At 32.3% G+C, this 18,709-nt stretch overlaps 1 protein-coding gene across 4 annotated transcripts; it reads left to right on the forward strand.

The window, feature by feature from the left end:
- Nucleotides 1-497: 497 nt before the first annotated feature.
- LOC131146983 (ubiquitin-conjugating enzyme E2 2) lies at nt 498-15,856 on the forward strand. Of its 4 annotated transcripts, none has more exons than XM_058096899.1 (7): nt 557-733; nt 840-995; nt 1,272-1,407; nt 1,535-1,560; nt 10,954-11,043; nt 11,151-11,239; nt 15,469-15,856. In XM_058096899.1, the coding sequence occupies exons 3-7, from the start codon at nt 1,283-1,285 to the stop codon at nt 15,595-15,597; spliced, it is 459 nt and encodes a 152-aa protein (XP_057952882.1). In that variant the 5' UTR covers nt 557-733; nt 840-995; nt 1,272-1,282; the 3' UTR covers nt 15,598-15,856. The 4 variants fall into 4 exon arrangements, with proteins under 4 accessions (XP_057952883.1, XP_057952884.1, XP_057952882.1 ...); XM_058096898.1 differs by having other exon boundaries at nt 559-733; nt 1,259-1,407; XM_058096900.1 differs by lacking the exon at nt 840-995 and having other exon boundaries at nt 498-733; nt 1,259-1,407.
- Nucleotides 15,857-18,709: the final 2,853 nt, after the last annotated feature.

Genomic DNA, 18,709 nt, shown 5'->3' on the forward strand with positions numbered 1-18,709 from the left:
TTGTTGGTTTTTAATTTTTAATTTTTATTTCTAGCTTTTGGCTTTCATTTGTGGTTTTCGTTTCTCTAATTTTTTATAATAATTTAGTTTTTTTTTGTCGAATTATTCATCTTATACAATTTTAAATTAAAATCAAAATTAAACGATATATAATTAAAATAAAAATATACATAAACTTTAAAAATAATAATAAAGTAATTACAAAATACTTTACTATTTTTCAATTGTTATGTCCAATAAAATTATAATTGTAAAGTAAATTCTGAAAGTAAAATAATTATAATATATTTTATTTTTATTATAAGTTAAATATGTTTTATTTGTAATTTTATCATTTTAATTATATTTTTGAAATATTTTAATTTAAAAATGAAATAAGTATTTCTTAAATTAAAATTTTAATTTATATTAATTTTATAAGTTTTAACTATTATTATTTTTTATTTTTTATTTTTCGTTCCTTCTAATTTTTTATAATGATTACGGCAGAGCCATCCATGTACAGTAGAGTAGGAAGGTACTTCACGTAAGTAAGATACAGAGAACCGGTAATAGAAGAGAGAGAGAGTGGGGACGGCGGAGCAGAAGAAGCCAAGCACATCCCCATAAATATCACACTCCATTTCTTTCTTCTTTTACCTGTTCATATTCCAGCAAGGTGGAGAAGAGCCCTAGCTGTCTCTGCGAGTCCAAGGCCGCGGACGCTTGAGCTTCTGGAAGTATCTGCTGGCAGGTGATGGAAAGTTTATGGTCGATTTTCGCTTTTCCCCCCTTTTCTTGGGTTGCTTTTTTACGCTTTTCTGGGTTTAATTTCGTCCGTTCTTTTGCTGTTGACGTAGATCCTGATAGAAAGAGGAAACACGTAGACTTTGTGTTTAATGGGGTCAAAACCCTAAGCTTGTCTGGTTGGTAGATTAATAAATCATGCTCCGAACAGGACTTGTGAAATTCTTGTACTTACGGAGGAAATACTAGCGTCAGTTCAACGGAGAAAGGTGTTTGCTTTTTGTTGGCGTGAATTTGTACGAATACTGAATTGAAATAAATAGCGTAATTTTGCTCTATGGGAGGAAAACTAGAGCATCAGTTCGATTAAGGCCTTTGTTTTTTCATTGACATGAATTTACCCAAATACTGAATTGAAACTGCAAACGTAGTTTTGGTCTATGGTATTCTTTGTCGCATTGTTGCTTTGCAAATTATAGCTGGGAAAGGACAAGAATGTGGCTGAATTAGGTCTGTTTTGATTCGTTATCAGTTGGGATTTTTAGGTGGTGCGACAATGTCGACTCCTGCTAGGAAGAGGCTGATGAGAGATTTCAAGAGGTTGCAACAAGATCCTCCTGCAGGCATTAGCGGTGCCCCCCAAGATAACAATATAATGCTTTGGAATGCTGTTATCTTCGGGTAAACCTGGAACCAAATTATAAAAATCTGATTTTGTGCACAATTATATTATTTCTTTCAATTTTGGTTGAATTTTAGTTATGTTTTATCAAATTGTTACTAACAAATTTTTTGGTTTGAGTGGCAGCCCTGATGACACTCCATGGGACGGAGGTAAGCTATTTTTTTGCACCAAAATCTTTAATTACAATGATTTTTAATGCATGTGTTAGATGGGCCATTTCATATTTAGCATACTTGGTTTAACTTATTTATGTTCAAGGCATTTGGTTGTTCCATGAAGAGGATGTTCTTATTTTATCATTTGAAAGGAAGTCGAGTTGGTTTAAGTCTTTCTTTCGACCACCAATTTGTTTTTTGCAAGAGTTAGCTAACATGATTTTTGGGCTTCAGCATATATTCATTTTCTATTATATTATTGTCATATGTACGATGCAAATTCATTTGCAAAGCCATTTGTGATCAGTGTCTAGCACACACTGGAGCAATTTCAGCATACTTATCTGTCATAAAGGGCTGGCTGATGTCTTAAAAGGGCATGTATCTAATTGTCATAAACATAATTATATAATTTCTGCATATTTATCAATCTAGGGGGCTTGTTAGCATTATCAAAGAGTATGTTTATCTGATCCTCTTACTTATTTCTCTCTCTGTTTGCTATTCGTATCAATGTGGCCGGAAGGGTGGAGAAGATTCAGTGTGATTTTTGGAGAATATGGGAAAAAAAAAAAAATTATTTGGCAAATTGAAACTTGGTCCATTCTCCTCTCTTGGGAGGGGCAGCCATGGGGTGGAGCAAGGTGCACCGTGACATAGTTGTCATATCGAGATTCAAATTGTGAATCGAAATTCCAATTTAGTGAATCATGAATCAAAATTCCAGTTTAGTGAATTCTGAATCGAGAATCGAATCAAGTTGTAAGATTTGGTAAAAAAATTGAAAAATTGATTCTACATAATATGTAGTTATGTACAATAAAATAAAATAGCAAAACATATTATAATTTGAACAAAATGGATCAATCATGTTGTTAACTGGAATGATGCTTGTTGCTGAAGCAAGTTTTGGTGGCCTGAATCCTACCATTATCTATTTAACTTTACATATATTTATATAAAGGAAAAACTAGCCATACACAAAAAAAATATACATCATGATCTATCCATCCCATCTATATCAAGTATCAAGTTACAGTATTTTGCCACAAAAATGTAAGTTTAACATGTGTTATGAGATGTCATCTTCAAAAATGAAAAAGATATCTACAAGCTCACGTCTCATCTTCATAAAACAAAACAAACTAAAATCTAAACCATCTATGATAGAATATAGACAACTAATATGCAATGTAATGCATCATCATTCATCATCCCATTCCCCTAAAACAAGGCCATCGTCATCATCGCCATCATCATCTTTATCGTCTACCGCAATCATCTCTTCTTGTTCCTCTTCTTCTTCACCAATCAGCTCAATGTCATCATCTTTGACATTTTTGCCTTTTCCTCTACGATCAAATCTCAAGTTCCTTGGTCCTACATTATCATATGCCATCATAAAATTTTTAAAACATGACAATTATTTTTAAAGTTCCATCCTCCATTAATAAACTAATTACTTATAGAGCAACAAATATAAACTCAGACAACTCATACCTATCTTTCTTTCTTGCTATTTCCAACTCCTCCATTCACGGTTTTAAATAACGGCCACGATCGTTACGTAACGGTTTTTTGGGTTGCCGATACCATTACACACCGTGAAATCGGTAAGACGAAAAATCACGGCCGTAGCGGCCATTATGGACTGCGACCGTTATGTAAAGTCCGCTAAGGCCGTTACGTAACCACTACAAGATTGTTACACCAAAAAATTATTTAATTTTTTACTTCTCACTTTTTCCCTCTCTTTCATATGTCATTCTCAATATACCAAGTGGCAAGAGGGGGAAAAAGATTATAATAAGGATGACAATGATACAAAATTTACTATTTCTTTAAATACTCACAATAGATGCATTAATTAACAATTTGAAAATACTAACTTGTTAGGAAAACATTTTATTTTGATATATTTTTCAACTTCAACCTTCTTTCTTTTTTAGCTATTTTATATTTGTATTATTCGTATGTCTTATGTGTCGAATAGATTAATGGAGTGTATAATGTATTTTGTTTTATTAATTAATTTAGCATTCATAAGAATTTATCCACAGATAAGAACAATGAGAAGTATAAATGCGCGCGCACACGTAATTTTTCTATCAATGGTGGTTTAAGACAAATATAAACTTGTTGCCCTTACCAAATAACTTAGTTACTCGAACTAAAGGATCCAAAAGACACAAACTCTTTCTAAGAAGGGCTAAAAGCCATGCAAGTACGCTAATATGTACAAGGTTGTGCGTGCTTCAAAAAAATTCATGGCCGTTACACCCGCTTCCCGTTACACCCGTTACCGTTACGTTACGCTACCCGCTACCGCGATTTAAAACCATATGCCTCCATTATCTTCAAAGCACTTATTGACATTTATCCATGAAAGTTCTTTCAGTAGACAAGGACTTTCCTTGTCGGTAATTCATTCATCATTTGATTCCATGTTTGATAAACAAATTGGATCATATGTCTTACCACTTTGTTGCCTCCTCGGTTGCCTTAGCTCTAGTTGAAAATTGTACTCAATAAATACAAGAGCATTTAGTCTCTGTTGTTCCAACTAGTTCCTTTTTTTGGAGTGGACATGACAAAATGTGCTCCAATTTCTTTCACATCTTGTGGCACTACATGTGAGGATAAGGATTAATAGTGCAAGTCTTTGAAGCTCCTTGCACTCCTCTCTGTAACTCTCCTACCATAAAGCTGTATATGTTGATCAAAACAAATGAATAAAAATTATATAATATTTTTGGTTGTGAACCAAAAAGAAAAGACTAAACAATGAAAAAATTATCATAAAGGCAAGAAGGCAACTATCAGATTGATATAATACTGGGGTGTTTCTTGTCTTCTGTTAGTGTAGAGTTTAAGCCAAACATCCCTTCAGCTTTTTTGAACTTTTTAAATTGTTGATCAATCTTAATCCTTGTTTCAACATCTGAAAACAGTTTTTCAATAGTGTTATACAGATCAATTTTGACTTTTGTGTCCGCATTAAAGCCATAACTGTATTGAAACCTACAAATAAAAGGAGTTAAAAATATAAATGCGTAAGTAATAGGCTTACCACTCACATAACATGTTATCAAATTGATTTTGTTTTTGGACAGTGCAACGTACCTCGGATTAAGGAAATATCCTGCTGCATGAAGGGGCCTATGGAGTTGAAAATCCCATATCATACCAATGATACTCCAAATATGATCATACTAGGTCTTTTGATGATTAAAGTTTTGGGCAACTTGTTCCTTTGCCCTATCCATGGCTCATATTTATACCCAATTGCCTGTTTTGTATCACCATCAACAAGCCTTAGAACTTTCACAAGTAGGCTGACACACTTTAAGAAATACTTTATTGCTTCCCAAAGCTTATCATCACACAATAATATGGCCTTCACTTTCTTAACTTCCATCCAACCCCGAAGCATATTGACACATGACCCACTCCTCTAATGCAAACATGGCTCGAAGAACAAGTTCATTTTCATCAAAACTCTTCGGTGTGAGAAAAGATGTTGCAAACCTTGCAACCCTGAATCTCTTCAATTTTTTTTTTTTTTTTCTTTTTTTCAGAAAACTCTCTAAGCATGTTAAGCACCCATATGTGTTGGTAAATGAAGACACACACCTCCTTAGCCTTTTGAATTGTATTATGAAAGATAGGCAAATCTCCAGTATCATTCAAAATTAAATCAATACAATGGGCTGTATATGGAGACCAAAATATATGTTTCCTCTTCACCATTAGCAACTCACCAGCACCTACATAAGCTGAGGCACTATCCTTCCCCACTTGAACCACATTTTTTACTCCACTCTCTTCCACTAATGAGTCAAAAAATTCATACATTTTATAAGCATCCTTCACCGACACTTGAAGTGTCTATTGATTTGAGAAAAACCGTGCACTATTAATTGTGAGATGAGTTTATTTTGTGTCAGTTCATCCATCTAACATCAAAGTACATCTGGTCTTTACCCATTCTTATATTTTCCAACCTTTGTTTGATGCTATCAACTTCTTTCTTCAAAAATATGACTCTAGCCTTGTGATAATTTGGGAGTTTCAATCCCTTTCCATATTCTCCTACCATCTTCATCGTTGATGCAAACAAAGGACTATTCACCAAGTTGAATGGTAAAGCATGTCCATATAAAAACTGGCAAATGCTTTGAACCCTAGGCTCCCTATTTTTCACCAATGCATTCAAGGTTTGTTGCTTAGACCCTTTTCCTTTAACTCCTTTTTCCTTACTTACAAAAGCATCTGTGGTGCCCCGTCTTTGTCCTCCTATAATGTGAACTTTTTGCTCTTGTTCTCTGAACTTTTCTTGAAAAATTTCTCTTTTCATTGTCAATGTTTTTTTTAACTCCTTCCAAAAGATTCACAAATTTTTCCCTCACCTCTTCTGGACACTTCTTGAAGGAGCAACATTATCATGGGCCCCCTAAGAATGATGCTTCATTCTAATTATGCCACGCCATCTTCAAGCCCACAATAATTGCACTTAAAGTATACCCTATTATCATTGATTCGGGAGCAATGATCCTATATAGGATCTTCACTCTTTGTATTGGATTTCTTTTTTCTAGGCTTAGCACTTGAACTTGAAGCCATCTTCCCACACTTAACACTCAAATAAGCACAAGCTTTCGAAGTTTTTCAAATTTCAACCTAAAAATAAACAATGAATAACTTATTCAAAATGATAAGAAACAACTAAAGAAAAAAAAAAAAAAAAAGGGCAGCCCGTTGCACAAAGCTCCGGCGTATGCGGGGTTCAGGGAAGGGGCGGACCACAATGGGTCTATAGTACGCAGTCTTACCTTGCATTTTTGCATGAGGCTGTTTCCACAAGAAACAACTAAAGAAGTACAATATAACTTATAAATATATAATACTTCTCTACTATAAGTTTATAATTATATTGCTATTTACTAATTTATTATAACTCTATATTCTATAATAATAAAGTATAATACTATAGTGAATTAATGATTATTACAAAATATCACAAAGGTCAATAGGCAGGCCATTATAATATTGAATATTTTATTAATTGTTTGATACTTGAATAGTTCATGCTTTATGGCTTCATGCAATATATTTAACATTTATTATTTAACGATAAAAAATCATGTGCATTGTTTTTTAAAAAACAAATAAGAGAATGAATCAAGAAAATATTAATAAAAAATTGAGATTTGTTGTTGTTAACTTTTTATGATTATATTTAATGAGAATGTATCATCAAAATAAAGAATTGAATAAATATTTAGCAGTTATGATTTAAGTTATTTAACAATAAAAAAATCATTTGTATGCATATTTTTTAAAAAAAACTAAGGGTCTGTTTGGTATCGTTGCTGTTTTCTGTTTTTGTTTCTCCACGGTGAAGAAATAGATTACAAAAATGGGTTTGTTTATGTTAGTTTTTTATTTCTGTTGCCGATTTTCAGCTATTTGCCAAAAAACTAAAAATCAGATTTTATGGTTTTCAGCTGTTTTGGCGACCTGCTGCCAGAAATTTGAATATCCAGAAATAATTTTTTTGAATTAAATTATTCATTTTATATACTTTAAAATTACAATCAAAATTAAATGATCATATAAATTTAAATATAATTAAAAGGAAAATATACATAAATTTCAAAAAATAATACTAAAGTCAATTACAAAATACTTTTACTACTTTTCAATTGCCATGTCCAATAAAATTTTTATTGTGAAGTAAATTTTGAAAATAGAACAATTAAATAAAATAATTATAATAAACTTATTTTTATTATAGTACTTTTTTAATGTGTATGATTTGTAATTTTTTTTAATCATATTTTTATTATATTATTTGATTTAAAGATGAAAATGAGCATTTTTTAGTTAATTTTTTAATTTGTATTAGTTTTATAAATGTTAACCAAACAGGTTGTTGATTTCTAATTTTTAGTTTATGTTTCTAGTTTATGAAACTTGTCGAAATTTTAACTATGCAATGAAATTTCCTCAAAATTCAAATGAAAGATTTAGTAGTGAAGGGAAATTTCTCTCTTAATTTATTTTATTTATTTTTATTGAAACAAAATATTATTACAAGTGCTTTTGAAATTATATGAAAAATAAAATCATAATTTCCACGAAATTTGTTGAAATTTCTGGTGTTAGTTTCCCTCAAAATCGAAATGGCAGTTGATTTCCATCTTGCATAATTTCCATCAAAATCTCAACAAATCATCTTAAATTTATCGAAATCTCGAAATTTTAACGAAACTTGTCGAAATTTTAACTACGTAATGAAATTTCCTCAAAATTCAAATGAAAGATTTAGGAGTGAAGTTAAATTTCTCTCTAAATTTATTTTATTTATTTTTATTGAAACAAAATATTGTTATTAGTGCTTTTGAAATTGTATGAAAAAATAATTATAACATTTTATTTAGCCATTCATGTCCAAATTACCATTATTTGTATAATAAATAATATTTGAATGATTTGTGAATTTATTTTGTATTAACTAAATATGTTTAATACAAATTATCTTACAAATACGTTTGATACGCATACTATATTACAACCTTTCCACCTCATACACAATATACATGTATTTGTAATATATTAGTCCTAAAACTTACATTATTATGTTAACCATTTCTAAAGTTTCACAAAGAACTCCATGCTTTACTATTAATTTCCATTATTTTTTCAAATTGAAATCGAAATTGACATCAAAATCGAAATTTCCGTCAAAATTTCTGTATTTTTGGAGCTTCGAAATTTGAGTCAAAATCGAAATTTAAGACCTTGATAGGATTACAGCTTAAGCTTACTATAAAACTTTAACAATTAAAATAAGAAGAAAAAGTAAATTAAAAGTATAATAAAACTGATTAAAATATAAAAAATGAATAAAAAAAATTAATGGCTGGCTTTGGCAACCAAGATATGAACTTACAGGTCCTACACTGCTACACAGTTCTCTGGTTCTGTACAGTCTACACTCTACAGTCAGAGCTGAATCTTGAGTCTTGAGTCTTGACTTCTTCAATGGCAGAAAGAGGAAGCTCAGCAGAGAATTAGAAAGCCCAGAAGATATGGTCTTTTTCATCTATGGTAGAACAGAATAATATATGGAATAATGGAAACAACTGGCACTCTGGCAGTCCTTAAAACTTCAAAGTTCAATCGTCAATGGCAGAACTCAGAACCAGAGCATAGAGGAATGGCTGAAGGGAAGGCCAAATGTCTTGGCTCTTCTCTTATTTGGGTCAGAACCTACATAAAGGGCAAAGCTAACTAAATTGTTCAAAAAAAAAGGGGGAAATGGGCTTTTGCTGGCCATTAAAGCAGTCGGAGATGTTCATGCGCAGCCAGTGACAAATCAATCGAATCGCTCAATTCGATTTGATTCATCAATTCACACTGTGAATCGATTTTCCTTCGATTCGACTACAAAGTCAATTCTGTTGCTGAATCAAATCGTTTTGCTACCTTTTCGTTTTGAATCGTATGATTCGAATCGTGAATCGTATGATTCGAATCGTGAATCGTACGATTCTAACAACTATGCACCCTGGGTGGGGGAGTGCGTGAGTGGATGGATTGCATGGAAGTGTTTAGGGTTGGGGTTTAGCTCGCTATTAAGAAGACTATTCCTTGTCGTGAGGTTGATTTAGGAATAGCCTTTGAAGGTTTGCTCTTGGCAAAGACGTGTTTTGTGGGATCCTGTGAAGAAATATGTAGAGGGAATAGAGATTATTATGCACTAGTGTCAATGTGTCCTGTGGTTTCAGTATTTGGAAAGCATGAGATAATTTTTTAGAAAGGAAATTCCATGAGATTTTGCCAATATGTATGGTATGGCAATGATTCTTTAGTTTAAGCCTTTCCAGCTCTTTACAGATCATCTTCAGATAAGGATGCTTCTGTAAATAATTATTTGTATTTGAATTTTCAGGCTCAGTAGTCTGGAACCTTTGTTTCTTGTGGATTTCATTGATTGAGAATTTAATTTAATTGATTTGTTGTTGTACAGATTATATTCACAGAAGATTACTTTCAAAGAGTTATTATGTGTTTTGTCTTTCTGGTGTGCGCATGGGTGGGGTGGGGTGGGGGGGGGGGGCGCGCAGGATTTTTTTAGCTCTGTACCTTTGGGGATAATGTGGATTGCTTGGAAAAAGAGGAATCATAACGATGTCTTATGGGACTGAGACTGCCTGCAGGGCAGAAGGCTTTAGACTCTCTAAGCGTCTATACCCGCCTGAATGGTCATAAGCAAGAGGAGGAATGGCTTCTTCTTCCTTCTGCAAATTTGTTGTTCTGCACCATTGTGTTTTGCTTTTTGTTTTGCTCTTGTTTAGTTGTTTATTTTTATTTGAATACATTTGTTTTCATTTACATTTACTTTGTAAAAAAAGGTCAGTTCCTTTGGATGTTCCAGTACCTTCAAATTTTACAATTGTTTTTGGGTCTCTTTTCTTTTTACCTTTTTGATAGACCTCACCAAAAAAAATATAAACATAATTAAAACAATGTCCTAAAAGTTTCAATAATCATAAATCTCAAAAACTTTGACACTTAAATAATCAATTAACCAAAATAATTGAGGCAAATAATAATATAGTTTCTAAATATTAACTATTATATTAAATTTTATTAATAATTTATTATTTGAATATAATAATAGAGTGTGTTAATAATATAGCGTCTAAATAGTGAGGGCAATTTGGTTCAAAATGTAGGACTCCTATGAAACTTACACTTGGGGGAGGGTGGGAATAAGATACCCATGTTTCATAGGCATTCCAAGAATGTGAACTTTCCTGCCATGTTAGATTTCCATGCTCAAACTAATGTGGGAATAAAATGCCATGGGCATCACATTCCTAGGAATCCTGATAGATACTGTCTCAATTGCCCCCTTGGTGCATCTCTTATGACATGCGAAGTTATGTGGGTCCTTTGTTTTTCCTTCTAAAGGATCCCTTATCCATCTTTTTGGTACTTTCCCTTCTTCCTTTCTTAAATTCCTTGTTTATCATTAAAATAAAAGCTTGGTGCCATAATAATCATGGTCACTGCCTTCATAAAACTCTTGGAGGTTTTAGTCAATCTAGGAACCAGGAACATTATGGCGCTGCTACTATGTTTTTCATTTGAGATAAATGTGCAATAAGTGTCTATGGGTGTTTGTGTGTGCGTGCATGCATGCTTTTGTGTGTGTGTGTGTGTGTGTGTGTGTGTGAGAGAGAGAGAGAGAGAGATATTTTAATGACAAAATTAAGAGTTTCTTTTACTTTCAACAAATTTATGAGAGTTCTGGTCATACATCTTGATATAATTTTTTAACACTTTCCATAAAAAAAATATCTTTGAGTTCTGCAGGCACGTTCAAGTTGACACTTCAATTTACAGAAGATTATCCTAACAAGCCACCAACAGTGCGATTTGTATCTCGAATGTTCCATCCAAATAGTAAGTTGGAGGGCAAACTATAGTTTGTGACCTCAGGCATTTAATTATATTAATTATTTCTCTATTCAAGGCATATGGCTTACATATGTTCTTTTGAACTTACTCAGTTTATGCAGATGGAAGTATTTGCCTTGATATTCTACAAAATCAGTGGAGTCCAATATATGATGTAGCAGCCATATTAACGTCTATCCAGGTATAATGAACATTGATTATTCTGGATGGTACTTTTGTTTATTTTAAAAATATGGAACTGTCAAAAGGGGCAGGCATATTGCTTAAAATAAGTGCTAATATGTGCTTCTGCATTGCAATGGCAGCAAACCATGTTTATATTTTGTGTTTTTATTTTCTTTACCCTTTTTATCTCAAGGTTCACCTGCTTGTGATGAATAATAAGAATATTCACATTCTTAACAATAAGATCTTTTATCAATTTTCATATTGCTTAAAACAAGTGCTAATATGTGCTTCTACATTGCAATGGCCACAAACCATATTTATATTTTGTGTTTTGATTTTCTTTACCCTTTTTATCTCAAAATTCACCTGCTTGTAATTCTTCACCCTTTTTATGTCAAGGTTCACCTGCTTCTAATGAATAATAAGAATATTCACATTCTTAACAATAAGATCTATTATCAATTTTTGCATGATCCCAGAAATTTATAGTAGTCATGAATTCTCCTATTCCGTAGCCTACAATACGATCTACTATACAAATAGGCTAACATTCCACATGTGGTTCAATGTTATCTCTCATATCAATTTCTTATATATTTCTATGAGAGACCTACAAACATGGTAGTGCCTACACGTGGATCCACACGCCCCCAATGCCCCACACACATGCAAAGAATGTTAGCTTCTCTTATCACAGGATTTTGAAACCATGATGCGTTATAAGGAATTTAGTCAAATTTCTCTGCAAAGCTGGAAGCATTGGTAAATGGCAGAATAAGATAAAATATAATACAAAATGTTTGATAAAAGGCCCATCTCATGATCTCAAAAAAAAAAACGTGTAAATTATTAAACTGTGTGTGTAAAATGAGGGGAAAAGGGGGGGAAATTTGAAATAAATTGGTTATGATATCTATAATATATATGTGGATAAATAATTGGCTTGTATGAGGGTAAAATGAAAAATAGAAAATGTGCAATAGGTATAAATCGTGGAATTTAATGACAGGGAATTGGAGATAAAATATTGTGCAAGTAGTTAGGTTGCTTATGAGTGAGTGAAAGAAAATTTACACAAGAAAAAATTCTTATATATATTGGTGGATCTTGATGGATAAATGACCACTAAAAAATGTGAAAATTGTTGGAAGTTGATTTATTACTCTTTTTGGCCCTGCATTCTGTGTGATCATCCCACTAAGTAGGATTGTACACGGTTCGGTGCGGTTTGGTTTTGGCCAGAACCGAAAACCGAACTGAAATTTTTGGTTTTGGATTTCCAAACCGAAACCGAAACTGAACCGAAATTATGCTTTAATTGAAAACCGAAAATGTGGCGGTTCAGTTGCGGTTTTTCAGTTTTAAACCAATTTTTTTACAAAAAAAATAACTTTTATTTTTATAAAGTTGTTGAAAATTTATTGAGCATTTTAATTTTTTATAAGGACTCGTAATTTGAACAAAATAAAATCTGTTAGGCACTTCTAACAAAAATAACCTATATTTTTCATATAGTTCTTAAAAATTTATTGAGCATTTTTATTTTCTATAGTGACTATATGGTTATATTGCATGCTATATTTTTACTAGCCATATATATATCTTATATAAATCGGTTTTTCGGTTGTTTTCAGTTCGGTTTCAACATAAAACCGAAACCGAAACTGAAACCGAACATTTTTAATTTTTGGAAACTGCAACCGAAACCGAAAACTGAAAAACCGAACCGTTTATGGTTTCGGTTCAGTTTCGGTCCAGTTTTTGGTTTTTCGGTAATTTTTGTACACCCCTACCACTAAGCAATCCTGAAGTGTATACACTTTTTAATTGAATGATAATGAAATTTGAATGTTCAGATCCATGAAGAGAAAAGCACAGATTTGTTTAAATCCATCGCTTTATTAGTTTAATTAATCTAATTGTTTTCATTAGCATTTGTCTGTATGTGCTGTCTTTAGTGTTTTATATTCTGTACAATTGCTGTCAAGGATTGCAGTTGGTATAGAACTTATACACGATTCCAAGGTGGAATACAAAAATGCTGTGTAGTCTGCCCCTAGTATTTGATATAGTGCTTAATTGAGAGTGTTAGCTATTCTAGCTTTACTTCTCTTTTTTCATGTTCTTTTTCACTCTTTTATGGCATGATAGTTGATTTGATGGTGTCATACTTTAAAGCTTCTCATTTAAATAGTAAGCTCCGTTTTCGTACAGTTACTCATTAGTTGGACTTGGCTAAGATTGGTTGGGCTGGGGTAGAAGGCCAGCCAGAATAATTATATCATTAAAGAATTATCTGAGGGAGCCCACCTTAGAGCTAACAAAAGCCAAATTTTCAAGGATTCGCTGAGCTGCCTGCTTCTCCTTTAAAGCTTCCTTTGTCTGAAGTGAGGAATATGTAGTTAAGAATGGGTCATAGTGATTGAATAAGTCTTTTCATTCAAGTCGGTATACAAAAAGTACAATTAGTGCATTTTCCTTGAATTGTTTTCGTATGAAAAGGTGTATGAAAGACACAGCAGGTGAGATCTTCAGCAAAATAAAGAGCAGCTTAGGACAACTTCAAAAATGGAAGCAATGAAAAGTTTGAAGATGGATTTATTAGAAGCCACTGACTCAAGGCATCTTAAGCATAATTAGTAGTGAGGAACTAAAATCTTATAGCGTATTAGTAGTTATTTTGGCATAAATTCTCATGAAGTTACAACAATGACCCCTTATATCCAACATAATTATATTAGAGATAATATAAAGTTATACAAACATTTATACATATCAGATTGAGCCTAATATCACATTATCCAACCCCCATTCTGTGACCAAAATCCTTAGACATATGTATGTTTTTGGGTTTCAGCATTTCCACAGAAAACAAGTTGCTGATAGCTGATATTTACTATTTCAAGTTCTTTGCTTGTAACAAGCTTGCAAGCCTCCAAAAAATATACCTCCTCCAAAAGATATACCTAAAGAACTGCTTCTTGTGTTCAAAACATACTCTCTGCACATTTTTGCACTCATGTATTTTGTGTTGGTTGTTGACCAAAAGATACTTAGAAAACCATGTGATCTCAAGAAGTTAATGATTTTCATCAGAGACACCAGCAACCAAAAAAAATTATATGCAAGACTACAAGTCACATTGAGATGTCAAGTGAAGTAAATATTTATCATTTCATTCATAGTTCCCAACTAAAACATTTGAATGTTCCAGTTTTAAATATGATGTTGCATTTCTAGTTCTCAGTAGAAGGCAATGTTTCATTGAATATGGATACAAGTGAGGTGCATACATGCTCATTCCCAACTTAAATCAATTGAATGTTCCAGTTTGAAGAGGAATTTAATGATTTGGAGCGTTGGAGAAATATTAAAGTGATAGTAGCCTAATTCACTTTAAATAGCCCTTAGGGCTTAAATTGATGTTTAAGTTGTGTAAGAACGTGCAAAACTGAGCCAAGGAACTTGAGGGTAAAATAGAGAGGTTGATGAAAATGATGTTATGGTAATGGCAATGAAAATCACTTATTGGGGGTTGGGGGGTGGTACACTGCAGTTTTATTCTTCCTCATTCTTCTTTTACTGCTTTCTCATACTCCTTGGCATTTGAATTCTCTGAGGGGGTTGGATGCTATACCAACCTATCTAACATACCCACGTTGATGTCCAATGTTGTGTATTTGGTTACAGATTTAATTTCCATTTTTTTTTTCCTCTCCATTCAATACTTCTGTCACTGCCAGCTTTCGGTGGGGGACATTCTTCATTACAAACATAGCATGATTTTGAGTTTTGAAGGATGACATAAGTTATTTTAAGCTCTTGATTCTGCCATATCTTTTTAGATACAAATTTTGTTGTTTTCAGGCGCTTCCAGTTTTGTGTTCAGTCTTGAGTAACTGGACAAAATAGTGAGTGCATCTACATATGGTACTGCTAGCTCAAATGTAAAGGGGAAATAAGACCATTTGGAGGATCATTTGGTTATCAACAATTTAGTTTCAATTTTTATCTGCTGAGAAAAATTTCTTCCCTGAATAAATGTTTATCAGAAGCATAATTGTTTTTGGGAGAGGAAGTTTTTATGAACACTGTCAATACCATCATTGAATTATTGAACCGTGAACCACTAAAAATCAAAGTATGCTTTATTATGTTTTGGTCGAAGCCGACTTTATTATGTAAATGATCCATATGATGACACATTGACATAATGTTCTAAACTCTGATCCATTGTTGCAGTCTCTGCTTTGTGACCCAAACCCTAATTCTCCTGCAAATTCAGAAGCTGCTCGGATGTTTAGTGAGAACAAGCGTGAGTACAACCGCAGAGTAAGGGAAATTGTTGAGCAGAGCTGGACTGCAGACTAACTCTGCGTTGGTGTGCTGCTAGGGTTGTAGTCCATCTGAGAGTTTGAAGATTTATTTCCAGTAGAGTGCCACTTTAAGGAGCATTGTGCGAACTCAAATTCAAGTCATGTATGGCTCATGTTATCTTCACTTCCTGATACAAGTGGGGCCATTTTATCTTTGTTTCGTGATGATTTGCTGCATTGTGTGTCATAAGCTTTTGTAAATTGGATCTTCATGTATCAATTTGCCTTGAAATGTCACAAATTTTTATGCTTCAGTATGAGAACCATATCGGTTTGGCCAATTTATTTATTTATTTTAACCAGAGAAAGAAAAACAACAACAAAGCACATTGCTGTTAGATTGATTTAAGGTGGATCCTACATCTTACAAAAGGTGCAATTCACTTGCAAGACTAGAGATCGTTGCACAATTTATGATGCCAAGTGTTTGTTTCACGTGCATAAATAAAGAATATGGTGTGTCAGGATTGGAGGATTGTAAACTTTAGGTGGTACCTGTTTTTAAATATATATATATATAAGAAAATAAAATTTTAGCTCAAGGGGAAAAGTATAAATACAAAAATGATGAAGATTTTGCTAAAAGCAGAGCTGAATGGGAAAATGCTAAGCTTCCGAGCACCAAAGATTTTCTTTTTACATTGGAAGAGTATACAATGGACAATTTGCTCAATGTTCAGATGAGAGATACCAAAAGTAACATTATTTTCTTGGCTTCCAAACACGATAATTTGAAGCATTCAGATCATCTTGGAGCGTATGGATGAAGGTCCGACCTAAGAAAAGGACAAGGGTGTCATCCCAACTTGAAAAGATACAGAACCAACTTCGGTTGCTGTAAACAAAATGGCTTTTGTGACTTGGAAAACAAAGAACAATCGATCTCTTGTTTCATCTTGAGAATGAAGATTGCAGCAAAAAGAATCTGGTCCTCCACTGATTTATCCTGCAAATGGTGCACAACTTGTTCCTCAATAGCCAACCAAGAATGTTAAACAGAGCAACGCCATGTTTTTCGTTCATTTTTGAGTTTCTCGAATCTCTCGAGTCCTGTAGGGGGCTGATACGAGATGGATAGCCAAACGCAGAGTAAGATGTACGTTAGTATTGCTTCATATAATTTTTATATGAAGGTTTTACTTTGAAATGGAGAGAAGCTTATAGCCTATTTTCCCTCTAGGACTGGCTCTGCAGGTAAGTTGTTACTTTCGCTCATTGTCAAAGAAAAAGGGGTTCAGTTAATTGTCAATTGATCAAAGCTCTCATACCTGAAAGCTTGTTTCAGCAAAGTGACTTTAATTAAACGACTCCAGCACTCAAGTGAGTTGAAATTTCCCATCAAAGACATTGATGCATGAAGAAATTGCTGGTGGGTGCAACAAAATTCCCATTTCATTGCACTGCCATTGTTACCAACCACTGAACGGTTATACCTCATGTCCTCATGTCAGCACAGATGATGGGTTCAGAATAGTCTTCCAACATTTATTACACCAATCTCATTATTTGGAGATCTGTTTGGTATCGTTGCTATTTCCAGTTTTCTATTTCTATTTCTGTTTCTCCACAAGTGAAGAAACAGATTATAAAAATGCATTCCTTTTATGTTACCATTTATTATTTCTGTTATCAATTTTCTGCTATTTGGTAAAAAAAACTAAAAATCAGACTTTATAGTAATAGTTTTTTTAATTAAATTATTCATTTTATATACTTTAAATTAAAATCAAAATTAAATGATCAAATGAATTTAAATATAATTAATATATATATAAATTTCAAAAAATAACAATAATGTCAATTACAACATACTTTTACTATTTTTCAATTGTCATGCCCAATAAAATGTTGAAATTTTTTTCAAAATATATGATTTTATGGGTTTTCAAAGTCCTACAAATTTTCTAAAGCATTCATGAGGAGTATTTAATGTTATGTGGGTTTGTCCAACATTAGAAAGAGGAAAATGATAAGAAGAAATAATCTCTTAAAGTTGATTAAGAGATAGTGTTAGTTTGTACTTTAGTGTACCTTCGTCCTCACATGCACTCACGTGGCGTGGGCTGTAGGGCGCTACGATTTGAACAGATGTAACCTTTCGGGATAGGCATAATTTTGTTTATATAAAGACAGAATTAACTCTGCAAAAAATACAAAAAATTTATCATTCTCTCATTCTCTTTCTTACATAAAGCTTCTACGAATTATATTTTTTTCATACTGGATTATATTTTCTACACGAATAAAATTCCAAAATAAAATTTCAGATTATTCTAAGAGTGTTTGTGATCAGTTTTTGTTTGTATATAATGCAAACTAATATCAAATTATATTCTGAGTTTCATTGTATCCTGAAAACATATTTGCTGAATCAATACACAACGATTTGATTGGAGCAAATAACATTTTAAAGAAAACAACATTATAACGTGCCTTCAAGCAATCTCTGTTCTACAATATTTTCGTATCTTATTCCTACATAAAATTTTTATTGTAAAGTAAAATTTAAAAGTAGAATAATTAAGTAAAATAATTATAATAAATTTTATTTTTATTATTGTAAATTTTTTAATGTGAATTATTTTTAATGTAATTATTTTAATCATATTTTTTATAATATTATTTAATTTAAAGATGAAAATGAGCATTTTTTTAATTAAAATTTTTATTTATATTAATTTTATATATGTTAATCAAAGAAGTTGTCGATTTCTAATTTTTAATTTCTATTTTTAGTTTTTGTTTTCATTTCTAATTTTCATTTATTTTTACTTGACAGTGTTTGGAAACATAAACTTTTTTAAGCCAAATTTAAATTTGTGGATTTTGCAAGATATTCAATACAGTTGTATATTTGTATAGTACAGTTTTTTAAAGTGACAAGCTCAAATCTAAGATGCTCTTAAATGTGGTCTCTACATTCTTTTTATTGCTGTCTTGAAAATCTCTACTAAGCCTTGATCTACAATGCACCCACCCCCCCCAATGTTGTATTGGTTCATTGCAATCTAAACTACATGAATCTAATTTACAAGATGAAAATAAACTAATGTTATAGAGATTAAAAGGTCTGGCATGGAAAGATTACTGAGATCACAACATAAACA

Source organism: Malania oleifera, chromosome 13 (assembly GCF_029873635.1).
Source record: "Malania oleifera isolate guangnan ecotype guangnan chromosome 13, ASM2987363v1, whole genome shotgun sequence".
NCBI classification, from domain to species: Eukaryota; Viridiplantae; Streptophyta; class Magnoliopsida; order Santalales; family Ximeniaceae; genus Malania; species Malania oleifera.

Bases quoted from the DNA above. Each gene is read 5' to 3' on its own strand.
- LOC131146983 (XM_058096900.1), top strand. From the start codon at position 1,283: ATGTCGACTCCTGCTAGGAAGAGGCTGATGAGAGATTTCAAGAGGTTG. The intron at 1,408-1,534 runs GTAAACCTGGAA...TTTGAGTGGCAG, and splicing joins TGGAATGCTGTTATCTTCGG to CCCTGATGACACTCCATGGG. The intron at 11,240-15,468 runs GTATAATGAACA...CCATTGTTGCAG, and splicing joins CCATATTAACGTCTATCCAG to TCTCTGCTTTGTGACCCAAA.